This window comes from Lissotriton helveticus, chromosome 12, assembly GCF_964261635.1.
Source record: "Lissotriton helveticus chromosome 12, aLisHel1.1, whole genome shotgun sequence".
Classification (NCBI taxonomy): domain Eukaryota; kingdom Metazoa; phylum Chordata; class Amphibia; order Caudata; family Salamandridae; genus Lissotriton; species Lissotriton helveticus.
This window is the reverse complement of record NC_136073.1, coordinates 773941050-773967530: the sequence shown is the minus strand read 5'-3', so window position 1 is coordinate 773967530 and position 26481 is coordinate 773941050. Positions and strand designations below refer to the sequence as shown.

At 45.0% G+C, this 26481-nt stretch overlaps 1 protein-coding gene across 4 annotated transcripts in view; it reads right to left on the bottom strand.

Moving 5' to 3' along the window:
• ADAR (adenosine deaminase RNA specific) overlaps positions 1 to 26481 on the bottom strand; it is a 196540-nt gene that overhangs the window by 111551 nt on the left and 58508 nt on the right. For 2 of the 4 annotated variants that reach the window (XM_078670228.1, XM_078670226.1), the window contains exons 8-11: positions 11222 to 11396; positions 7228 to 7321; positions 5398 to 5514; positions 3767 to 3900 (exon numbers count right to left, since the gene is read on the bottom strand). In XM_078670228.1, coding sequence (XP_078526354.1) covers positions 3767 to 3900; positions 5398 to 5514; positions 7228 to 7321; positions 11222 to 11396 — 520 coding nt within the window. The remainder of the gene's footprint in view (positions 1 to 3766; positions 3901 to 5397; positions 5515 to 7227; positions 7322 to 11221; positions 11397 to 26481) is intronic. The other 2 variants (XM_078670229.1, XM_078670227.1) reach the window with 1 other exon arrangement.

Sequence of the window (26481 nt, the reverse complement as noted above, 5' to 3'; positions counted from 1 at the left end):
TTAGGCTGAGCCCTCTCAGTAAAATGTAAGTTCTGACTGCACTACTGACAGTGCTTCCAGTATAAAAATGTGGACACACGGTTTCTAAGTTTAGCAATATGAGGCTATGCATAATGCTCCCAGAATGCTCTCTGATTAGATGCAAATATGTGCAGAAGCTTGAAAGCAAGATTAATGATTCTTTGCTTTCAATATAAAATGTTCCTAAAAAATGAAAGTAGGAAAAACATTTTTTTGCCAAACTACTGTAAAATTTCAGTTACCACTTTTCAGCATCATTTTATAAAATGTGTTGATGCATGCTAGTATTTCCCCAAAATATTCATATTTTTTTTTTAATTCTTTTTATTAAAAGTTTTTGTTACATACAGGACACGGCATTATTACAAAAAACAACTTATAACACATTGAGAGAGAAAACAAAAGTACAAGTAGAGTAATCTCCTAATTAAAGAATCACAGAAATAAAAAAAAATTCTGTTCTACAATGTTCCATACTCTTACTTATATACCATTTATTCAGGCTCATTTCTATTGAGTCTCACTCTTTTATATCCCTCATAATAATACAATAATATTCTTTAATACCCTATATGATGTCCTTGCTGAGTCTCATATCATTCCGATGAGGTTTTTAATCTATTTCACCCTCTTTCCATCTTGTAATAGGGCCCCAGATTAACTCACCAAGCTTCCTACCCCTTTTCCCTTTCCGTGCATATAGCTCTTTCTCCACATTGTATGTTGTTATTAATTTGGCCAACCAGTTATGAAAAGTAGGGGGAATAGGATCGATCCATGCAGAGGCTATGCATAGTCTCATAACTGATAGTGCTACAAATAAGAATTCCCTCCCGGTTGATAGTTGTTGTTCCTCCTCCATAATCACTCCTAGTAATATAGTTCCGGGAGTTAGCACAATTTCAGTTCCTATTATGCTATATATAAAACCTTCTATTTCTTTTTTCAGTGTATCTAGATTAGGGCATGTTGCAAATACATGTTTTAAATCTGCGTCCAAGCTTCCACACCTATAGCAAGTGATACCCACAGTGGCCCCCATTGTGCTATTTTAGCAGGAGTATAGTATAAATGATATAGCGTTTTATAGTGTTGCGCCTGCAATGGTGCCGAGCATAAAAGAGAATATTCATATTAGAAAATCAGGGTAACCAGTTTCAATAAGATTTTGGGAAACAAAAATAAATAAGCATTGGCAAAACCAGTAGGTCTGAAATGGTAGTCAGCTTTTTAGTTTTGGCAATGCGTGACTTGTTTTGGCATGGTTTTTGTAAAACCTTATTGATAGAGCTGCCGGACCCTCACTAATATAACAAACATTGGCAAAAGCAAAAATGTTTTTTGGTCTCAAAAAAGCACACACTGCCACATTAGTTACTGGCACTGAACAAAACTACTTTGTGTGCCGATATGCTCCTTGTGAAAGAGCAGAATGCGGTCACTCACTGTGAAGCCAGCCGATGCAGAGAAATAATTTTAATAAACACCAAAGGTCATGGTTAACGGCAGACCAAATTAGGGGCCCAATTATTAATGAGTCTCAAAAGTGCACCCTTGGTATATGTCCTTGCATTAAGGGCAGCTATATGATTTTCGTGATTTCACAAGAATTTACAGCAGTAGAGCAAGAAATAGTACTCCTAGAAAATATTTGAGAACTGCATTTTAGCATGAGCAAATATGCATGTGTAGATTTGCTCATGCGAACACCTGAGTGTTTGCAAGTTTATTTTTCCCTCCAACCACTTTTTTCCCAACTCTGGAAGAAGGTTTACATCTGCCATTGTCAGGAGTAAATTTCCAACATTTCTCAGTATTGGAAAAGATTAGAGAAGAGTTGTTGAAAACCCTTAAAACATGCAAGTTAGTAGGTTTGCACATACTCAAAAGGACATTCCAACCCTGGAACTATTGTTTGCCACTACCTTCAGTCCCAGTATGTAGATCTGCGGAAACGTAGCAACATAAAGGGATTGCTAGTATTCAAACACTACTATGGTATGAGCCCTGGCATAATCAGAAAGGCTATGTAAGAGCTCTTATATAATGAGATTGCTGCCATAATTTGTCCCCACACAACATGGCACCAAAGGGACAAGTAGATTTTGTTACAGGACAAGTAGATTTATGAAGCAACCTGCCCCATGGACAAGTAGATATTTTAATAAATTCCACACCCCTGCAACCTAAGCAGCCACTCAGTCGGGACACTAGAAGTGGGTCGAGTTTCAGGGGGCATCTCTAAGATGCGCTCTGTCGTGCATTTTACATTAAATCCCACAATGGCATCAGTGTGGGTTTGATGTGCTGAGAAGTTGGATACCAAAATTGCCAGTTTTCAGTGTAGCCATTATGGTGTTGTGGAGTTCGTAATGACAAACTCCCAGCACCATATACTCTTAATGGCATCACTGCACTTACAATACCCAAGAATGGACTTGGGCACTGTAGGGGCCATGCTTTGAGTCCAACGGTTTTGGCTTGGTGCCCGAGTGTGGATGACGCCGGGATGCTTTGACTTATGTTTCGGTGCCGAGCCCGAAGGCGGGGTGTTGGAAACATGTTCTCAGTGCCTACCATGGCCAGAGGGCAGAGGTGGAACCGGAGCCTTTTTCTTCGGCTGAGTTGAATCTTGGGGCAAGGGAGGATCGGTACTCACGATATGCTGACCTTGCAGAAAATCTTCATCCACATCGGAGCCTGACTGAGACGAAGACAGAGTCCTCTTGTTCTTCCTCACCCCCTATGGCATAGTCGGTTTCTTGTTCAGAATCTTCCCAGAAGAGGTCAAAAGTGGAGCTGGTGTTCTGACTCAGCCTGTCGCGACATGGAGCCCGATCGTCGTGGTGCGGTTTCTTAGAGCGGAAAGATTTATACGCGTCGCAGTCTTTTTCGTTGTGCTCCGGAGATAAGCACAGGTTGCACACTTCGTGCAAGTCGGTGCGCAGCAAGTTCGCATGTCACAGACGGCAGAATTTGAATAGAGTCCGTTCCATCGACTGCGAGGCGGACCGACGCGGGTAGGGCCAAATAGCCTTCCATGAGTTTTCCGATCGAAAAGAGGTTTTTTATTAAATACACGGAGAAGGGAAATACGCATTCAAAAACAATACCCGAGAAACTGTCAAACCGGAGCGCAGCAATTCACACCCAAACCCAATGATGGGAAAAAATAAAAAGGAGTCAATACCCATGCGCACTATCACCGAACTGAGTCACCTACCTCGTGACTGCAAGTTGTTTTTCTTCTAAGTCGTTGTTTCAAACATCTGGACTCAACACTAGAAGGCAGGAGTATGCAAAGAATGTGATCTACAGCTCACATGCCTTGAACAAATTGTTTTCTGGTTGTTGCATCATAGTCCATTGAACCAAGGAAATTAAAGGTTCCAAACAGCATTCCTCTCCTTAGGGTACTAAATAGGAAATCCAGGGCCACAACCACTTGCCTCACTTCTCACGGAGGTTACCAGACCCAGGGAATCTGGCCTAGAACTACAATTTTTCAAACAACTCTTTGGTTTCATGGAAGACTTAGCCCCAACCTCTATTTCTCCACATGTCTGCATGCAGGGTTATGAGAATACTACACACTACTCCAACACAGCAGAGCAAATCACATTTCCAAGGGTTCTTAAAATCCACCAGGCATTATCATTAGAAAAGAGAATAACACCCCACATCTACCACCTGATGTTAAAAATGATTGGGGAAGGGATGTTTAGTCTGCTCGACCTGAACTCACCATTCTCCACTTTAGTGCGCAGTTTCCCCTGCTTAGGATTCTCAAAGATTGGATGATGATCTGTGCTCCCTTCTTCAGCTGGAGGATCAGAGCAAGACTTATCGAAAAGTGCACCATCCCCACAAGGTGCAGTGCTACAGAAAAACACAAAATACATCTCACTTAACCTCATACAGAAATCAAGCTACACTTATTTTTAGTAATGAACAGCATTTCATGCTTGCTCATTCTGAATGCACATATATTCTGGAGTGTTATGGAAGGCTTGGAAGGGAGACGTTTTTCAATGGAACTGTCCAACCTTGATCAGACCAAAAACTTTAGACGTAACCAATTATTTTCTTGCAAATTTCAGCATGGGTAAACTACACTGCTCTCACTTTACATCTCTTCCCAAAGGCTGTGAGACTGCTGTCAACCCACCCATTGGTCCCATTTGACCCGATCACATTATAGTGAAAGCTTTACGCCACTACATTGGGACCTTTCGATCTTGCCCCGCATCGTCTAAATATCTCCCCTATGGGGAGCTTCTGGCATTTTGAAGACATGGCTGGCCCCACTATCTCCTGGATAGTATCCACCATGCTGACTGCAATCTTGAAGCCTATGTCCATATATTTTTATGTATAAAATATTGCTCTAGGACTGGGGCCGCCGTCCTGGCATCGTAACCCAGGCACTTTTTTCCTCCTTTGCTTGAACACGATCTTGTCGCCCTGAAGGTGTGACCCGAACAAGGGTCTAACACCGAAACACGCGTCAGCTCTGGAGCCACTATGCTCACAATTGTTTCTTTGGAGAAACAACCTGAATATGGACTGTACTAGTGCTGTAGAACTACAATTAATTCTGGATGTTCCATAGCATCCCACATTGTTTGATGCTCCTATGTGATGTAAACACTGTTTTGTACCATAAGACTGTGATTGGCACATTTTTATGTATTGTTCTTGTGATGGAATGTCTAAGTACGTATGAGTCAGTGTCTGCTTGTTTGTTTGAAAGAGTGTGCGTGTGGAATTTAGGATGTTTTGTATTATTTCGTGAACAAGTTGTGTTTGTTATGTCTTTACTATGTTGATTAAATAAATTAAAGAAATATGATATTCCTAACGCACAAGGTCTTTGTAATATCAATGCGAAAGGTAACACACCTAGGACTGTTTTGTATAGATCAGTGACGTATTACACTATACAAAGAAATCTTTAGGCAGAATGTCTGTTCCTTGGTACTAGAATTTAAACAAAATCATAGGACGATAAATAAATAAAATATTTAAACTGACTAGTGTACCCATAAAAGAAGATAAAGGACTAACCTCAAAACTTGAGACCACATGTAAGCATCTCACAGTGAAACAGCTCAACTTTGTGATTAAACCTCAAACTGCCCTTTTCAAAATAGTGGGCAAAACTGACCTGCCACAAGATGCAAATAAATTACAATTAAACGTATTTTTCCAAATGGAGATACTTTAGATTCAGCTTCACTGCAAACAATGTGAGAAAAACCCAATGCAGACTCTTAAGCAGTAAGGGATAAGTCGAGAGATCGATCCAATAATGGGATGGCATTCAAAACCGGATAAGAAAATTACCTGGAGTCCCTAGAGACAATCGGTAAGTACCTGATGTAGAGGTGAAAGGTAATATGGTCCTTTATTTTCAGCTTTCCACTTTCTGCCTCTTCAAAAATGCCTTCTGAAGATTCTGGATCATACTTCATGAGTTCACTGAACAGGAACCTGAAAGTTACAAAAACAATTACCTGACACCATCTGTTATACAGATAACAGCAACTGCAGAACAGAGGGCACATGACCAAGCATGTCCACGTGAGGACAAAACTGAATGGAGAAATATTAGGACAGAAGTTTTCCGCTTCCAGCTACACAAAGCTGAGGCGGGCACAACTTACTGTAAAAAAAAACTAGGCAAGGTCAGCAAAATTATGGTTCTCCATCTTGGGAACCCCTACTGAATTCCTAAACAGCTACTTTTAGGAGTAGGATTCCAGAACACATCACAAGAATACGTGGTTTATGCCTATTAAACACATTCTCTGTCATTTCACAAATTAGAGTGGCTTCTACAGACTTCTGATTTGCAGTCATTGCAAGATAGACATTTTCTTTGTATTGATTATGAACCTGACAAGTGGGGAGTTAGCTACAGAAAAGTGGATGTGATATTTCTGTTTAGTTATACCTTTTAAAAAGGAATCTATAGGCATGGGGAAATTATCTTTTGATGATGTAGCTAAAATGTCGCCACGAACATTTTGGAAATACTCAGTGCCTCTTCACTGACCAAGGGAAGGACTGTTTGTCCCTCTCCACAAACGGGTGAAAATAATACAAGGACAAATGCTGTAAATGTGATTAAAATCCGTTGTGAAAAGGTAGCTAAAGTAAGAGTCAAACATCGTCCCAGAGGGCCAGCACTTGAAGTGGATGGTGGGTACATATCAGTTTAGCAGAAACGAGTTCAGGGTCAGTCTCAAAATCCCGGACTGTATGTGGGCGGGAAAGTAGACAGGATTTACCTTGGCAAGTGCCACTGGTTTAAATGCTCTATGCTGCATTATGGATGTCCGAAATCTTTTAGGTCTCAGATACCGGAGGCATATGATAGCTTGACCAAAACGTTCACCCCTGGATAGAAGTGTGTGACAAGTCAGGAGCAATCTCGTAATCAGACAATGAATTAACCAATTGGAAGGTGAATATGAACCGGAAGAACATCGGTAGATATTTGATTTAAGTAAAACGGGATTACATTTTCCTGAAAAGCAGCGACATTCCTCTGTTTGGGGGCTGCTTTTATAAAAGTGTGAAAAATAACTTGTTGCACCAGATCGGATAATGCTTTGAGAAATTTTCCCCAGGTCGGTATACCTCTAATTTTCAGTTGATTGGCCCAGAGCAATACTATACTTCCTAAAGGGTCTTTCAAAAAAAGCTAGAAATATAGTGTTTCAGGAAAACAAGCAACCCGCCTGCAAAAGGAAAACTGAACTAACTAGGCAAAAGACTATGGTTAAAGCATTAATTTCTGGGTTTCTTTTTCATGAAGACTAGATGCCATGAAAGGCTGTTCATGTGTTACTGTTCGATACAAGCCGTCAGACATCAAAATCACACTGGTTCACTAAAGGATGCTGAAAGACGGCAGCACGATAATCATTCAGACATTTTCAAAAGGTTTTAAAAACATGAATACAAAATCAGGGGTGGAGATGTGACTTCAACCATTAAAAACAGTGCAAGCTTTCTATTTAGACAGGATACCATGCAAACTAATACTATATTGGACTGGTTCACAGTATAGGTAAAAGGAATGCAAAAGCTTCGACAAAAAAAACCAACAAAAAAAATAGATAGAGTAGAGTTTGAGCACTAAGTCAGATAGAGAACAAAGACAGTGAAACAGAAAAGGAAAATGAGCTTAGGTCTTACCTGATGAAGCCCCTTCGAGAAATGACCTCTGCATGACAATCATTTACAGTCTCACCCTTCAAACTGAGCTCTTCACCTTTCACACACCGGTTACCTGCAAACACATTTTTTTAAATAATAGTCCAAGATTATCTGATAATACATGCTAATAACTCAAGTCTTTATCTACCATCTTGTCTTCAAAGTAACAAAAACATACTTGCCTGCAAATACAGGGTTCCAAGCATGAAGTATGCACTTTACAGATGAATACTACAAGAACACTCCTTAATAGCAGATGAAGCACCCCAAGATATTTTCACAAGTGTCCGTTTACTCAACTGAATTTGCAGTGTGCTCCTACACCAGAAATGTATGTTTGGATGCGCAATCTAGCACCGAGGTGATGCGATGTATCGGAAATACCAGGCACCAGTATAGCAATCATTTTCTGGATACTTTAAAACATGTGGAGGAAAGGGGCCTTTGAACGGTTCCCGAGTGTCAATCTGAGGCAAAGACGATAATGTTTAAAAGCATAACAAAAGGGTGTAATCCTTATTATGGGAGGACTGTGGCGAGTGCAAAAAAAACACAAATATAGAATTGCCTCATTAAATGGAAACCAAACATGGTGTGGCAGGACAGGTTAGATTTGATCTTTGCATCCCTTAATCAAAATAGGCTACAATGTTGAGGATTTTCTAATGGGGAAAAAAAAACAGACACTGAAGAAGGCCCAACTGGACATCATTGAACGGGTCTACCAGAGAAGGCACTATAACAGAACTGATTACTAACATTGACCAAAACAAGAGTGGGCCTTTTTTAATTATGAAAAGGCGTTGCCAAGCTTTGGTAATGTACAAATAATGGGTATCTGGCGGTCGAAGTGCAACACATAAGGACGCAAACAAAGGAAGACTGGCAGCGGACTTACACTTGTTGGGTGACTGAGGGATTCTTGTAACAAGTGTAAGTGTTATATCAAGCCTAACCTAAGTGGGTGTGCAAGCTTTCATACACCTAGGCAAAAAGAAACCGTGGGCTGGTAAGATGTAAGCTTTCTTCAGACACATGGGGCACAAGCAGGTTGAGCTGCACTGCGCTTTTGACTCCGACAAAGCAACTGCTAAATCTTCCATCCATCTGTCAATTACACACACAGTACAGCTGAAGTCAGCTTCCATTGTACACAAATTCAACATATACCATGAACAGCAGTAAGGCAAACTACACACACACACACACACGATCGGATGCAGTAGCAAATCAGGTTCCTTTGAAACGTGGTTCAGGGAACAGGGGAGGGTACACAGGCAATGCAAGAAGAGGTGCATGCAAGCCTTTCAAAGTCTACTATGGATATACTTTCTAACTCCACAATCCTAAGGTTCAACCACCACAGGGAAAGATCCATGATCCACCCAGCCCAGTGCAGCTTTAAACCCAGAAAGTGGGCTACACAGAATCTGTGCAGAATTTATAATGGTCTACGCTGCAGGAAGGAAAGAGAAAGCCAATAAAAGAAACATCACTGTGGTCGCCAAACCAAAAAGGGCTAGCCAGCATGCAGGAATTTCGAAATGGGATTTCAAAATGAGATCTTCTGAATTAAAATGAAATAAAATGCTTCAGGCAAACCTCAAAAAGACTTCCCAACAAAACTGGAAAGAACTCTATAAATACCTGCACAACAGTTATGCCATTATGGAATATGTGGCAGTAATGTGCACAAAAGAGGCGATTCGGACAGACAGTAGTTAAAATTCTGATTTCCTGGACATTAAAGTCAACTGTAAAGGACTGGATAATTTGATATAATTTAAGAATAAGTGTGTTTACACATGAGATGTGGTGCTGTAGTAAAGTGTCACTGCTGGAATAAGATATGGTCTGAGCTATGAAGAATTACAGAATGTAGTGTAGACTATAACCAAAAGGTAGCAGCATTATGCACAAGAGGAGATGTCCTGATATGGCAGCAGCTCGTGGTGGGTTTAATGGGTGTCTGGCAGGACCCTGCAAGAAAATGGGAGCAACACAGTGAAGCAAAACTCTTTGCCTAGTGCAGTGGTATGGACCAAGGCATGTCAGCGGCAAAAGGAATCCATGAATACAAGGGCACTCTAAAAGACGTTCACATAATTTATGAACCTTGTAAATCTTGCTATTGCATAGAAGTTAAATATCTACAGGTTTGGGTGGTTTCCTGATACCGAAAGGAGAAGCGAAGGCCACACTCTGGGCTGGAGTAGGGAAAGTTGTAATGACCGGTGGAATGCTTTTTCAAACTAACGCAGAAACGTAAGCACTCAACATGCGGCTAAATCAAGATGAGCCTGATCTTTGAGCTAGTAAGCAACAATATTAACAAAGATATATCAAGAAAGACGCCTCACACATGCAAAAAACAACTTCAACCCTATTAGAGCACAGAAAGGTTACAAACAACTTGAAACGTAGTCACTCGACAAGGCCCCCCTCCGCTTCCCCCAGCAAAATAAATATTACTACAACTAGGTGAAAAAGTCCAATGAGGAGACAAATTTGCATCATACTTGGAAGAAATCAGTGTGCCAAATTAAGTGAAGACAGATCAAATGGTTCACAATTTATTTTGGGATGTTTGGGCAAAACCTAGGACTTTAAATTTAAAATGAGTTTGCCATGACAATTTTTTTTTGTAGTAGCAGTCTGAATCTGCTAAACAAAAGCGACAATTTTTAAATGATATGAGGGCAGGGACTTAGTCATTCTCCGTTTCATGGTAAGAGATTTTGGTGCAATAGTTTCTGAAAAAGACTAACCAAGAGATTCCCAAGCACATCAGCCGCCATTCCGTGTGATCAGGTCCCTATAAACGATCATATACCCACACATCAAAGGCAGTCAAACACATACAGCAGAGACCTCCACACAAACACCCAAGGACCACATAAGCACAATCAGATGCTCCGACACACCAAATGTCCAATCAAATGCCAACATACAATGACCGACCATCATTCACAGTCAAACTCTCAGATAGTCAGATGCCCACATTCAGACCCCACACACACCAACAGATACCCTAACAGCTTCAAATCATATACGCCACACACACACAAGCAGATGTTATATAACCCAAAAGAAGGGATATATAACATCAGTTAGGAGACCAGAAAACTTATTCATTAGCTTGTTTGTCTTGGGGAACAAAGCAAAGGAATAAGCAATCCTAATCTTACTTTACCCAAAAGGCCTTACATAGGTGACCGCTGCCCAGTTTGGAACTGTACACAGTGCAACAGACCACAAGTAAAATCAGCCAGTGTCTTCACCATACAACCAGTGGAAGAAAAAGACTCAAAACTGATGGCGCACAATACTCTTCGTAATATCCAAAGAGTGCTCTGCCAGTTACAAGTTAAATGGACTCCTTGGATGAACCACCTGCATTCCATGAAGGCGTGATACAAGTGTCAGGAGTCTCAGGCCACTTTCCTTCACCCAAACAATTAAGTGATAAGGGCCTGGCCAGCTATCATCTACCTTTGCAAACAGTTTGCCACAGCACATAAACAGAGGGTAGTTCTCAGTTGCTGTTCAACAGCCATTACGAGACAATATCTAAAAAACCCACAACAAAAAACAACAAACCCAGAAATACCCTTAAAAAAATATATATATATTTTTTTAAGTTAATTTGTAGGGAAGTTAATGTTTAAGGGGGTAAATAGGAGAGAGCACAAAACCTCCAGAGCAGAAATGCACAAACAGAAGTATGATCTAAACAAAATCACCCACTTTTCCAGATTAACAGATAACCTTTATCGCACCTGAATGTATGGCATATATCAACAAAAGCAGAGCTGAGCGGTCGCGCTTCCTCGGAAATGTAATGGCCCATCTGAGTTTGCAGCCTCAGTCAACTCTTCAAATACAACATACATTATTTTTAGGAAATTGTGCAGCAAGGCCCAGAGATTCATCTGTAAAAGTCCATTTGAAGAATTCATAGAAGCAATCTTACCAGTTCCAATGCTGATTACTGTGCCATTGTCCTCCTCAGAGCTCCTCATGATGATTGCAGCAAGAATCTTCCGGCCAAGAAGACTATGCTGGACACGTGAAGTAAGGAAATTGAAGCACTGGTGGCTAAGCATTGCAATGTGATCATGGAAAGTGCTGCCAGACACTGGTAGCTGCTGAAAATACAAAGCACTCTTCTTAGTCTGTATGTAGATAGGTAACCACAGGTAACAAACTATAATCTGCAACAGAAGTCTTGCTAGCAAATTTTAGTTCTCTTATCACTCAAGCAAAAGAGCTGCCAGTGTTTCACGGAATGGGTAGGAGGTGGTCAGCCTCAAAATAATGAATAACTTCAGGAAACTCTTTAAGAGCACCATATTTACCCCGCTAGAATTCAAATATTTTAAGGACAGCTATGTACCCCAGAAAAGAAACGTACATGTAAGTAGAGCATTCCAACATCGGCACCAATCACAGCCTCACATGCTTTGTACTATTTTTCCCACCATATTCAGTACATTGAATAAATGGTTTAAATGCAGCAATACAACAGTAACCCATCCACCAAGTGCAAGCCAAATCTGCCATTATCAATAAGTTAAATAGCTTATGTACTTAAAGCTTTACTTTTTAGAGAGTTCTAAACTGGTTGTTTCATTACTAACATTTGTGTCACTCCATGAGAAAGACGCTACATCCTATGACCTCAAGCAGGATACCCTGATTAAGGGCTTTGAATTTAATACTGAGAAATATAGGATCAGCTTCAGGTAGGCTAAAAAAAACCCAGAGCCAGACAGGGGTAGATTTTATAGACTACTCAGTGAAAACACTAGGATGTTGGTTAGATGGTAACAATGTGCATGATTATGATGGGTTTTATAATTTGATAATGAAAGAACATCGTTAAGTAATTGTGAGCAGGAAAAGTTGCATCAATACCTGGTAGACCTGGGACCTGTCTCTTCCCCGGAGTTGGGGAGAAAAGCGGACCATTGGGCGAGAACCAGTGTCAAAACAGGTTTTGGAGGGAGAGACCAAAAGAAAGAGGCCAAAAAGCCCCCAATGAGAAGGTGGTGGACCACTGAGAAAAATACAAGTAAAGTGTCCCCTGTAGGCCCCAAAAACCTGTGCAGGAGGGTGTACCCAGAAACACCTCACAAACCAACAAGCATTTGGAATGCAATAGGTCTCACATTTGCGAGAGTTTAAGTTATTAGCATTGTAAATGACAATGCCTTTTAATCAGGTTTTTAAAAATCAAAACATAAAAGACATTGTCATTTACAATGTCAATAGCTCAAACTAGAGTAAATGCGAGACCTATTGCATTGCAAATGCTTGTTTAAATGGTCAGTAAAGACATGAAACAAAAATACTTACATTTCAACTGGACATGCCATAAGCACTAATCAAAACCTTAAGATGTCCACTCCTCTGCAAAAAAAGAGTAAATTGTGCTTTCTGACTTTTACCTTTGCTTTTAGTTTTCCTCTTGAGGTACGTCTGTATCACATACCAAGCAAGGCTGGTCTTTCCCTTCATTTTATGCTTTGGAAAAGAAAACGCTGACATCTCTTGCGGGACAATTGTCTGCGCTATATAAAACTCATCAAATATCTAGATAAGGTTTCTGAAGCAGATCACTCAAGGAATGTTTAGAGTGTGCTACTCACCCGTGAAGGTCTCAAGGCGCTAGGGGGGAGGGGATGCTCCTATTGCTCGAACAAAGCAATACCAAAGGGGATGATGGATGGAGCGTTGGAGCAAATCAAACACTCACCCCCAGTCAAATGATCTGGGTTTAATCCATCATCATTCTTTAGCTCACTCCACCACCTCAGACATGGCCATATGCAAATCAGTCTGACCCTGTGCCTCATGGTTATCGCCATTGCTCGAACAGCCAGGTCTTGAGTAGCCTCCTGAAGGTTAGTAGGTCTTGGGTCTGCCGTAGGAGGATGGGAAGGGTGTTCCAGGTCTTGGCGGCGAGGTAGGAGAATTATCTGCCGCCGGAGGTTGCTCTTCGGATGCGAGGGTGTGGTCGGCAGAGTGGAGCTGGCGGTTCAGGGTGTAGAAGGGGAGTCGTCTGTTGAGGTATGTTGGTCCGGTGTCGTGGAGGGCCTTGTGTGCGTGGGGAGCTTGAAGGTTATCCTCTTGTTGACAGGCAGCCAGTGCAGGTCTCTCAGGTGGGGTGTGATGTGGCTGTGTCACGGGATGTCGAGGATCAGGCGTGCCAAGGCGTTCTGTATGTGTTGCAGTAGTTTGGCAGGGGCTCCTGCGTAGAGGGCGTTTCCGTAGTCCAGCCTGCTGCTGACGAGGGCCTGGGTAACAGTTTTCTTGTGTCCGTGGTGATCCATCTGTACATCCTGCGGAGCATGCGGAGGGTGTTGAAGCAGGAAGATGAGACGGCGTGGACTTGCTTGGTCATGGAGTGTTGAGTCGAGGACGAACCCCAGGTTGCGTGCGTGGTCGGTGGGCGTTGGTGCTATTCACAGGGTGGTTAGCCACCAGGAGTTGTCCCAGCTTGAGGGGGTGGAGCAGAGGATGAGGACCTCTGTCTTGTCAGAGTTCAGCTGCAGACAGCTGCTCATCCATTCAGATGGGTTGTCTCCATAAGGGACGTTTTGTTTCCTACTGTAATAATTATCCCTCCTGGTAGGGGCAAGGCCTTGAAACTGATTTTGTGCCACCACAGATCCAACCCAGCTAGAATTTGATGCAGTGAAGCACCTCGTTTTGTTACAGCCATCATCATTGGCTTAGGTTGGATACTTAAGCTGCCTTCTAACGTACCAGCTTTCCTGTTGTACCCACATCAACCGAATTGTCCGGTTCAGGTACTCCCTGGGTTGGTGTTTTGATTTTGCTATTTTGGTAGCGTTATATTAAAAAGAGGTAGGCTGTGGTGCCTAGTGCATACTGCCCATTCCATGTTGGTAAAGCTGCCCCTATAGGAAGGGAGAGAGGAGGGTTTTATCACATTCTATCTGATATTCAGGCCTTGCTTCAGTGGTACTGCGGCCCAACTTTTATGCATCAACGACTACATTTCAGTCCACAGCACTCGCTTCCTCAGGCCCCCTCTTTCCTAGTCTATCTTCGGCATGTCGTCTCCATATCATGGTGTGGGCCATGCGCATCAGCAGGTTCAGGTGTAGATTACATTTTGTGATATTACTAAGCGTAAACCTCTCCTCTTTTGTGGAAGCTCTCACCTTAGGGAAGAGGTGTGGCGCAGTGGCCAGGGCGAGTGACTCCGGACCCTGGGGTTCATGGTTTGATCCCCAGCACCATCGGGAGCTCAGCCCAGCACCATGTGACTCTGGGCAATTGCTCACTTAATCTTCCAGACGGCCCCCAGCGCCGGGGCACCTCTCCGGAGGTAGATGTGCGCTTTACAAATACTGGACATTTACATAGTGGGCTACAGCTGTTACTTTTGGATTGCTCCTGGTCTATTATTTTACTATCCTTCAGGCACACTTTCGATGCCTGTAGTCCTTTGAATCGCTTGTACCTTTTAAAATGTACACTTTATCAGAATACATTACAGGTTGATCTGGAGAGCCATTTAAAACTGCTTTTGCACAGAATTTCATAGGTGTGCAAAATAGTTTCCAACAAACTTTCACAGATGAAATGATACCCGGTCCTAATCTCCATGCTGTATGTTATCCAGATTAGATGTTTTGTAGCTGTAAAAGGTTTTCTTCCCAAAAATTCTTGTGAATTAAACATGTTACTGAACTCAGTGCGCATTGCAACAGGGAGACACGGAAACCCGTGTAGCCCACCCAAGACCTGAACATTGTTAAACTGAAGACAGATTTTGGCGCTCAGTCTGAATGCTCTGGCGTTTAGGTGCGCAGCCTTTGTTAGCATTATTATTTAAATTCTAAAACAAGCGGCAAATGCAGTACATCCGCTGAAATACAGAGTGGCAGCATAGGTGCACATTATTGATGCGCGGCATTGGGGTGCACAGAAAGAAAACAAGTTACACACCTGTAACTTTGGCTCTCCAGTATTGGAAACTTTCATAGATTCCCATGCTTGTATCATTCCCCGTCGTCGGAATGGGAGTGCCTGGTATCCATAAAATAGAAATAGAAACCATTACCAAAACAGAAACTAGGCCTAGGCCAATTCTAGTTTTGTAACATATCCACTTCATTTTGTAAAAGAGACCCAAAAAAATAAGCTAATCAGAGCAGCCTCACCCCTTCGAACCCTCCTGAGAGAAGCTCAGAGCCTCAGATTTTCGTAGCCATTGTCTAACCATACTACTGACTGTGCTGAAGGCTGAGCTTTCCCAGGGGAGGAGGGTGGGTCGCATGGGAATCTATGAAAGTTTCCAATACCGGAGATCCAAAGTTACAGGTAAGTAATGAATAGTTTACCGGTCGGTGTAGTTTTGCAGCTTGAAGACTTTCTGGATTCACTATGCTGTGCATTATTCCGCGGTCTAGTGGTTGGGTCCAGAATCTTATTTTTCTGGGGGGTTTTCCCCCATAGCCCAATGGGGCGTCGACGTCCTACCATTTGGTGTCCTCCTGTGACGTCGGCACGCTTCCCCCGGTTATCCTTTTTCAATGTTTTCAAGTCTTTTTTCCATTTAAAGCAACTATAATTTTATCTCAAAGATATATATATAGATATATATATAGATATATATATAGATATATAGATGGAATATGCTACTTACCAGTATGCATCTGTTCTTGGCATAGAGGGCTGCAGAGTGGTACATTTATGAATAGATCGCCATCTGGTGTTGGGCTCGGATGATTGCACTTGTTTTTCTTCTGGAGAAGTCTTTGTCGTCATAGATGACTCCTCCTCTTGGTGTTAGTGCGCATGGGCATCGGCTCCATCCTTAGATTGTTTTGCCATAGTAGGGTTAGATGGAGTAGTGTAGTATAATACATAAAGATATGCCCATGTAAGTGTATCTAAATAAGATAATGTTGGGACAGACACAGGTTTCCGGGGAGGCAGGGAGGGCATGTACCACTCTGCAGCCCTCTATGCCAAGAACAGATGCATACTGGTAAGTAGCATATTCTGTTCGAGGCATATGGGCTGCAGATGGTACATTTATGAATAGATTGTACAGCAGTTACCTCCCTAGCGGTGGTCACCAGTGTCTGTCGCAACTGTTTGAAATAGAGTTTTTAATACAGCTTGGCCCACTCTGGCTTGTTGTGTAGCCTGTACATCAACACAGTAGTGCTTAGTGAATGTATGTGGTGTAGACCAAGTTGCTGCTCTACATATGTCATCTAGGGGAATGTTCCCTAAGAATGCCATAGATGCTCCTAGTTTTCGTGTAGAATGAGCTCTAGGAGGAACAGTTAATGTTCTCTTTGCTTTAATGTAACATATTTGTATACATCTTACAATCCATCTAGCGATGCCTGCTTTAGAGATAGGATTGCCCTTATGTGTAGGGGAAAATGCTACAAATAGTTGTTTAGTTTTCCTGAAGTTTTGTGTTCTTTCTATGTAGTACAAAATGGCTCTTTTGACATCTAGTGTATGTAGAGCCCTTTCTGCCACCGTCTGTGGCTTTGGAAAGAAGACTGGTAGTTCCACTGGCGGATTGATGTGAAATGCCGAAATTACTTTAGGTAAGAACTTTGGGTTTGTTCTAAGAACCACTTTATTCTGGTGTAACTGTAGGAATGGTTCTTGTATTGTCAATGCCTGTAATTCACTTACTCTCCTAAGTGAGGTAATGGCTATAAGGAAAGCCACCTTCCATGTAAGGAATTGTATTTCACACCTATGCATAGGTTCGAAAGGTGGCCCCATTAGTCTGGTGAGTACTACGTTGAGGTTCCAGACTGGGGAAGGTGGTAATCTTGGTGGAATGACTCTTAAGGCCTTCCATAAATGCTTTTATCGCTGGTACTCTGAACAGTGATATGTGCTGCCTGTTTTGTAGGTACGCTGCTATAGCTGCTAGATGTACTCTGATAGATGTGTACGCTAGATTACATTGCTGTAAGTGTAATAAGTAGCAAATAATCTCCCTTGTTGATACGTCCAGAGGGTTGATATTGTTGTTAGTACAGTGTATAGCAAACCTCTTCCACTTAGCTGCATAGCACGCTCTGGTGGTAGGACGTCTTGCTTGTTTAATTATCTCCATGCAATTTGGGGGTAGATTTAAGTACACAAATTCTAGGATTTCAGGAGCCAGATCGCTAGGTTCAATTGTGTGGGATCTGGGTGCATTATTTCTCCATGGTTCTGTGTAAGGTGCATGGGTAGAATTCGTAGGTTTTGATGTGGCACTTGTGAGAGTTGTAGGAGCGTGGTGAACCACGGTTGTCATGCCCACGTGGGTGCCACTAGTATCATGGTCATTGAGTGTTGTTGCAGCTTTCTGACCACTAATGGGATTAGTGGGAGAGGGGGAAAAGCGTATGCAAATTTGTTGGACCAATTTATCCATAACGCATTGCCCTGCGACAGGTGGTGTGGGTACCTGGACGCGAAGCTTTGGCATTTTGCGTTCTGATGAGTGGCAAAGAGGTCTATCTCTGGTTGGCCCCATCTTTGGAAGAATGGCTGCAGTATTTGTTGGTGCAGTTCCCATTCGTGTATTTGTTCCGACTGTCTGCTTAAGATGTCTACTATCTGGTTTTGGACTCCTGGTAGGTGTTCGGCTAACAGGTAGATGTTTTGAGGAATGGCCCGTCTCCAAATTTCCTGTGCTAGTCTGGATAGTTGGAGAGTGTGTCACCCCCTGTTTTTGAATATAATACATTGCTGTCATGTTGTCTGTTCTGATCAGGACTGCTTTGTTGGTAACATGCATTTGGAAGGCTTTCAATGCTAGAAACACTGCTAGTAGTTCTAGATGATTGATGTGCAGTCTTCTTTCCTGCACACTCCACCTTCCTTGTACTGTCTATTTCTCCATATGTGCTCCCCATCCTGTGAGCGATGCGTCCGCTGTTATTGTTACCTGTGGAATTGGTTCTAGGAACGACCGTCCCTTGGCAATGTTTGTTGTGTTCCACCACTTCAGAGAGCGGTGTGTGCGGTCGTCTACCAACACCAGATCTGTAATCTGCCCTTGAGCCTGATTCCACTGTGTCGCTAAACATTCTTGTAGCGGACGTATTTGTAGTTTGGCATATGGTATTAGCAGTATGCAGGATGACATCATCCCTAATAGCTGCATGAACACTCTTGCTGGTAGTGAGTGTTGTGGTTGGAATCTCTGAATGATTGTTAGCATTGTTTGGATCCTGACTGGGTTGGGGTATACTTTGGCTTTTTCTGTGTCTATAGTAGCCCCCAGATATTGTTGAACCTTGCTTGGTTGTAGGTGTGACTTTGTGTAGTTCACCGTGAACCCTAGCTGGTGTAGTAGCTGAATTGTCTTTTGTGTGTTTTGAAGACATTCCTCTTGTGACTTGGCCTTTATTAGCCAGTCGTCCAAGTACGGGAAGACATGTATTTGTTGTCTTCTTAGGTGAGCTGCCACCACTGCCAGGCATTTTGTTAACACCCTTGGTGCCGTTGTGACACCAAACGGAAGGACTTTGAACTGATAATGTTGTCCTACCACAAACCTGAGGTATTTCCTGTGGGCTTTGTGAATCGGGATATGAAAGTAAGCGTCTTTTAGATCCAGTGTAGAAAGAAAGTCCCCTTTCTTCAGTAAAGGAAGTACCTGTTGGAGCGTGACCATGTGGAAATGTTCCGAATTTATGTATGCGTTGAGAGGTCTTAGGTCCAGTATTGGCCTTAGAGACCCATCCTTTTTGGGAATTAGGAAGTATAGGGAGTATTGATTATGCTACTTACCAGTATGCATCTGTTCTTGGCATGTAGGGCTGCTAACATTCATATCTTAGCATTAGATCGCCGCCTAGTGTTGGGCTCGGATGATCGCACATTGTTGTCCTGGAAGAGTCTTCGAAGTATCCTGAGATAGGTGGCTCCTCCCCTGGACTACAGTGCGCATGGGCATCGGCTCCATCCCCAGATTGTTTTTCGCCATTGTGGCAGAAGATGGAGTGAAAAGTGTAAAGGATGTCCATGCTAATGAATAAATACAATAGTATATCTGCAGCTGCGACAGGCACCGGGGAGGAGGGCGGGCGATATGAATGTTAGCAGCCCTACATGCCAAGAACAGATGCATACTGGTAAGTAGCATAATCAGTTCGAGGCATGTGGGCTGCTAAATTCATATCTTAGCATAGAATACATAGCAGTCCCTCCAGCAGCGGCGGTTGCCCGTGCCAGCTGCAGAAACCTGAAAAAGTGTCTTCAGAACAGCCTGTCCTACAGCAGCTTGCTGCTTGGAATGCACATCAACACAGTAGTGTTTTGTAAAGGTATGTGGTGTAACCCACGTGGCTGCTCTGCAAATATCCTCTAAAGGAATGTTCCCTAGGAAAGCCATGGATGCCCCCAGTTTGCGTGTGGAGTGCGCTCTGGGGGGTATTGTTAAAGTGCGCTTGGCTTTTTGATAACATATCTGGATGCACTTAACAATCCATCTGGCTATCCCTGCCTTGGAAATCGGGTTGCCTTTGTGTTGTGGTGCGAAGGCAACAAAGAGTTGTTTTGTTTTTCTAAAGGGTTGTGTTCTGTCTATGTAGTACATCAACGCCCTCCGTACATCTAAGGTATGGAGCATTCTTTCCGCCACCGTTTGCGGGTTTTGAAAGAATGCTGGTAAGTCAATAGTTTGGTTTAGATGAAACTGTGACACCACCTTCGGAAGGAATTTGGGGTTAGTGCGTAGCACTACCCTATTTGGATGAATTTGAATGAATGGCTCTTGGATTGTGAGCGCCTGCAGCTCACTGACACGCCTCAGAGACGTAATAGCTACAAGGAAAGCTACTTTCCACGTAAGGAACTGGAGTTCACACGAGTGCAGTGGCTCAAATGGTGGTCCCATCAGTCTGGTGAGAACGACATTGAGGTTCCACACCGGAGCTGGCGGTGTTCTTGGGGGAATGACTCGTTTCAGACCTTCAAGGAAGGCTTTAATGGCGGGCACTCTGAAGACAGAGAGGTGCTGCCTGTTCTGGAGATAAGCCGCTATGGCGGATAGATGTATCCGAATGGAAGTGTACGCTAGATTGCACTTGTAAAGATGCAACAGATAGCAGATGATGTTGGGGATAGATGCATCTAGCGGGTGGATGTCATTGGCTGTACAGTAAATGACAAAACGCTTCCACTTTGCAGCATAGCATGCTCTAGTAGTTGGTTTCCTCGCCTCCTTGATGATGTTCATGCATTCCGGAGGTAGGTTAAGGTATCCAAACTCTAGGACTTCAGGAGCCAGATCGCCAGGTTGAGCTGTTGCGGATCTGGATGCTGAATTTCTCCATGGTTCTGCGTCAAAAGACTGGGCGTGAGGCGCAGTCTTTGATGCGGCACCACTGAGAGTTCGAGGAACGTGGTGTACCAAGCCTGGCGCGCCCACGTTGGAGCAACTAGGATGAGAGTCAGCTCGTGCTGCCTTAGCTTTCTTGCGACCAGCGGTATTAGAGGGGCTGGCGGAAAAGCGTACGCAAATTTGCCTGACCAGTTCATCCATATCGCATTCCCCTGCGACTGTGGGTGAGGGAACCTGGCGGCAAAGTGTTGGCATTTTGCGTTCTCTTTTGTGGCAAACAGGTCTATCTCCGGATGACCCCACTGCTGGAAGTACGGGTGGAGGACAGATGGGTGTAACTCCCACTCGTGCATTTGATGGCTGTACCCGCTGAGCAGATCCGCCATCTGATTGTCCTTTCCTGGGAGGTGTTCTGCCATGAGGAAAATGTTCCTCTGAATGGCCCACTTCCACATGCTCTGAGCCAGATGAGACAGCTGTGGCGAATGGGTGCCTCCCTGCTTTTGAATGTAGTACATCGCGGTCATGTTGTCCGTCCGGACTAGCACGACTTTGTTGCACAGATGTACAATGAAGGACTTGAGCGCCATGAAGATTGCCATCAGTTCCAGATAGTTGATGTGCATCTTCTGTTGCTGCGTCGTCCATAGTCCCTGCACCGTGTAAGTGAGCACATGAGCTCCCCATCCCTGGAGAGATGCGTCCGTTGTCAGGACAATCTGCGGCACAGGCTCTTGGAACAGTCGGCCCTTGCAAAGGGTGTGTGGAGTCCACCAATGCAGAGAGTCGTATGCCCGACTGGTAACCAACACTAGGTCTGTCAATTTCCCACGAGCCTGTGTCCACTGATTCGCTAAGCACTCCTGGAGCGGACGCATATGTAGCCGTGCGTGAGGGACTATGAAGATGCAGGAGGCCATCATGCCTATCAACTGCATGAACACTCTCGCTGGAAGCGAGTGTTGTGGCCTGAACCTTTGGATCAGAGCCTGCATGCTGTCTATCCTGACTTGGTTTGGCTGAGCCATGGCCGTCAGGGTGTTGATCGTCGCACCTAGGAACTGCCGGACATGTGCCGGCTGAAGATGCGATTTTGGGTAGTTCAGGGAGAAACCCAGATCGTGAAGAAGGTGAATGGTAGTCGACATGTCTGCGGCGCACTGTTGCTCTGACTTGGCTTGCACGAGCCAGTCGTCTAGGTAGGGGTAGACATGGATGTTCTGCCTCCTGAGGTGCGCCGCTACTGTCGCCAGACACTTGGTGAACACCCTCGGGGCTGTGGTGACTCCGAAGGGTAGGACCTTGAACTGGTAGTGCCTGCCTTGAATAGTGAACCTGAGGTATTTCCTGTGTGACGGGTGTAGTGGAATGTGGAAATAAGCATCCTTGAGATCTAAGGTTGCTAAGAAATCTCCCTGGTTTAGCAATGGAAGAATCTGTTGCAGTGTAAGCATGTGGAAATGTTCTGACAGTATGTACAGGTTGAGGGGACGTAGATCTAGAATGGGTCTGAGAGATCCGTCCTTCTTTGGAATAAGGAAGTACAGGGAATAAACCCCTGTGCCTTCCTCTCCCACCGGCACGAGCTCGATTGCTCCCTTTTGCAGCATCACCACTACTTCCTGCTGCAATAAGAGCAAGTGCTCTGCGGACATAGGCCTTTGCCATGGCGGGATGTTGGGTGGAGTGGACCTCAACTCTAGGCAATAACCATACTGGACTAGTTGTCGCACCCACCTGTCTGTGGTGATGTTTCTCCAGACGGGCAGGAACTGCTGTAGTCTCCCCCCGACAGGTGTTAGGTGGTCGGGGGGCAGTGACAGAGAGTCACTGTTTGCTTGGAGCAGAGGAGCGGGAGCTGTTGTTTCCTCTGCCGCGACCTCTGTTGCTGTTATTTCTGTAACCTCCCTTGTTCTGTTTTGTGAACGAGGATTGTGCCCCACCTTTAGAGAACGGGGATTGTTGACCCATTTGTCCTCTGGTGACTCCACGTGCACCTGAGCGACGAAAATTGCTGCCACGAAACTGTTGTGACTGCAGGGCCCCCATGGACTTAGCAGTTTCTGTGTCCTTCTTTATTTTCTCTAGGGTGGTGTCAACATCTGGACCAAACAGACTTTCAGGATTGACTGGCTGATTAAGGATTGTCGTCTGAATATCCGGTTTAAACCCTGAGATGCGGAGCCACGCTTGTCGTCTCAGCATAACGCTAGTGTTGATAGCTCTAGCAGCTGTATGCGCAGCGTCAAGTGCACACTTGATGGCTGCGTTTGAGATCAGCTTCCCTTCCTCAATGAGCAGTTGGGTGGCTTCTTGGAACTGTGGAGGCAGGTGTTGTACAATCTGTTCTAGGGTGTCGTAGTGCGCCCTATCGTAACGCGCCAAGAGTGCCTGTGTATTGGCGATGCGCCAAAAGTTTGATGCCTGTGCAGCTACTCTTTTGCCCCCTGGGGAGGAGCTTCACCCGTTGTCTGGGAGTTGGCACGTTTCCTGGCATTGGCGACCACCAGAGAGTCCAGTGGCAATTGTCCTCGGATGTATGCGGGGTCCGCAGGCGCAGGTCTGTACTTTTTTTCAATGCGAGGGTTGACCACTCTCGCTCTTGTAGGCTCCTTAAATATGTCCCCCGCATGCTTGAGGACTCCTTTAAGCATAGGCAGTGTCTTTACTGTCCTTTCAGAGACTGAAAAAGTGTCGAAAAGGAAGTCTTCCTCAACCGGGTCGGCATGCATGTCCACATCATGATTGGCTGCCGCCCTTTCGAGTAGTGCATGAAAACCTGCTGAATCCTCAGTCGGGGATGCACGTGCATTAAAAAGCTGCGGGTCCTGCCCCACACCCTGGGTGTTCTGGTCACCAGTGTCATCATATGAATCCGGTTGTGCATCAGGTTCATTGATAGGGAAATTGTACTGCTCGACTTCATTATACCCCTCACCCGCAGAGTGTTCTGGGGAGGGAGTAGGGCTCCGTCTCGGAGGAGGCTGGATTGGTTCCGTGAGGCCTGAGGCGTCAAGGGGCACCCTCTTCTTCTTTAGTGGGATGACATAGGAGTCCACTGGCTCCGAAGTGATTTTCCTCTTATAGAGGGTCAGTTTGCCTGTGTCAGCGTCGATGAAATGCTCTGAATCGTCCTCTGATTCGAGCACCCGACGTGGAAGCGGGCCAGTCGGTGAAGAAATCACCTGTTTCGGTGCCGATTTGGTTGAAAATGCTTTCGGCGCCTCCTTCGGCGGCAAAATAAAGAGAAGTTTCCCAGAAGGCTTCGCTGGAGCGTCCTTTTGCGGCTGCGGCGATGGGATCGGAGCCGACGGGGCAAAGGCCTTCTCCCTGATTCTTTGCAGTGATTCGGCTATGAGGGACGGCTCACTCACAGTTTGTTTCGGCGCTGACGAGGATGGTCTGATCTTTCCCTCGGAACCGACGTCCTTGTGGGCCTTGTGCGCTTTGGGCGCGGATCCTGTCTTAACCGCCTCCGATTCCTGTGTTCGGGGCGCAGACTTCTTTCCGTGTGCCTGCGTAGCCTCCTTGGAGCCGACTTTGGCGGGCTTGGACGGCGTCGTAGCCGCTGACCCGTGCCGACCATCTTCTTTGGAGGACCCCTCCTCTGGCGTCGGTTTCGATTTTGCAGCATCGGAATCGACGGACTTCTTCGACTTCTGCGGACCGGAGGTCGACGGAGTCGATGGGGTAGCGGGCACCGTCGTTTGCACCGGCACGGCAGCCATCTTAGGGACACTCGAGTCCTTAAGTTTCGTTTTCGTTTGCGGGTCGGCCATTTTAGGTGTTGTCGATCCCGATGGTTTCGGTTTCGAAACAGTCTGCTCAGCAAGTAAGTCCGTGGCCGGGCCCGAAGGCGGGGCTGTGGCTTGCGGCAACGGGTCTTGGGTAAGGCCGACAGGCGATCCCGTGTCCCGGTCGGTATCCTCGTAACCTTCGGGGCAGAGCTCGTCCCCAGAGCTGTCTGCCGCGGCCCCATAAATCTCATCGTCGTCTCCTACCTCGTCGACGTATTCAAGGCCTTGACCCGCGACTCCGTCGTCGTCTCCCGGATCCGCCTCGACCTCCGTCTCGGGTGGGGAGATTTGGAGATGATGACCCTGGTCCTCTTCGTCCTGGTCGCCGAAGATGTTCTCCGGATCCGGGGCCGCTTGTTTAGCTTCCATGCGCACCGCGCGCCGAAGCTTGAGAGTCTTCTTCGAGCGGAACTGTGCACACAACTTGCACTTGCCGTCGTCGTGGTCAGGCGAAAGGCATTTGTTACACACGGGGTGTAGATCGATGTGTTGGTACTTGGACCCACAGAGCGGGCAGTACTTAAACGGGCTCCGCTCCATGTCTGAAAAGTTTTGCAGTCGTGTCGCGATGAGAAGGCCTCAAAGTTCCGAGAGCGAAGAAAACTCCGCTTATTCCGGCTCCAAGAGACGGAAGACTCGAGACCGTGCGCAGACAATACCGACGCAAGAAAATCGAGGCCTTTTGGCCGCTAAAAGTTAGTTTTTCTAGGTTCCGACAGTAAGACGTCGAGACCACATCCGAACCCAATGGCGGAAAAAAACAATCTGGGGATGGAGCCGATGCCCATGCGCACTGTAGTCCAGGGGAGGAGCCACCTATCTCAGGATACTTCGAAGACTCTTCCAGGACAACAATGTGCGATCATCCGAGCCCAACACTAGGCGGCGATCTAATGCTAAGATATGAATTTAGCAGCCCACATGCCTCGAACACTCCTGTTCCTTGTTGGTGCTGTGGAACCTTCTCTATGGCATGCTTTCCTAGTAGGGATAGTACTTCCTGCTTTAATAGTGTCAGGTGATCTTGTTTCATTGGACGCTGTTTGGGGGGGGATGTTTGGTGGGGTAGATGTGAGTTCCAGGCAATAACCATGTTGGATAATTTGTCTCACCCACCTGTCTGATGTGATGTTTTCCCAGACAGGTAGGAACTGTGATAGGCGTCCCCCGACCGGTGTTATATGGTCGGGGGGGAGCTGTATGAAGTCACTGCTTTGGGGTTGGAGAGTTGCGGTTGTTGTTTCCGCAACCTCTACCGTTGTTGTTGTTACCTCTGTAGCCACCTCTAGAATTACCTCTGGGTGATGTAGGTGTAAAAGAGGTTTGTTGCTGGCTTGTACCTGTATTTTTGGATCCTCCTCTATAGGTGGACCTACGAAAGGAACCTCTTTGTGTTGGCTGTTGCAATGCTCCCATTGATTTAGCCGTTTCGGTATCTTTTTTCATCTTTTCTAAGGCCTCATCTGTCCCTGTGCCGAAAAGTGTTTTCCCATCAAAGGGTTGGTTCAGTAACGATGTTTGTACCTCTTGTTTGAACCCCGATACCCTGAGCCATGCATGTCTCCTTAACATGATGCTTGTGTTTGTAGATCTTGCTGCAGTGTCTGCCGCGTCTAGGGCGCACTTTATTGAAGTGTTAGTAATTAACTTCCCTTCTTGTATGAGTTGATCTGCCCTCTTTTGATGTTCTTTAGGGAGATGTGTGATGAGTTTTTCTAACTCATCATAATGCGCTCTGTCATATCTTGCAAGTAGTGCTTGCGTATTAGCTATGCGCCAGCTGTTTGCCGCTTGAGATGCTACTCTCTTGCCAGAGGCATCTATTAGCTTAGACTCTTTGTCAGGAGGTGGAGCTTCTCCTGTAGATAAAGAGTTTGCTCTCTTACGAGCGTTTGTGACCACTAGTGAGTCTAGAGGAATTTGTCCTTTAATGTATATTGGGTCTTTTGGAGCTGCCCTATATTTCTTATCGATTCTTGGGTTCAGTACCCTAGCCCTCACTGGGTCTTTGAATATCTCTGATGTGTGACTGAGAAGGCCCTTAAGCATTGGTAGTGTTCCTGATGTCCTTTGTGCAGT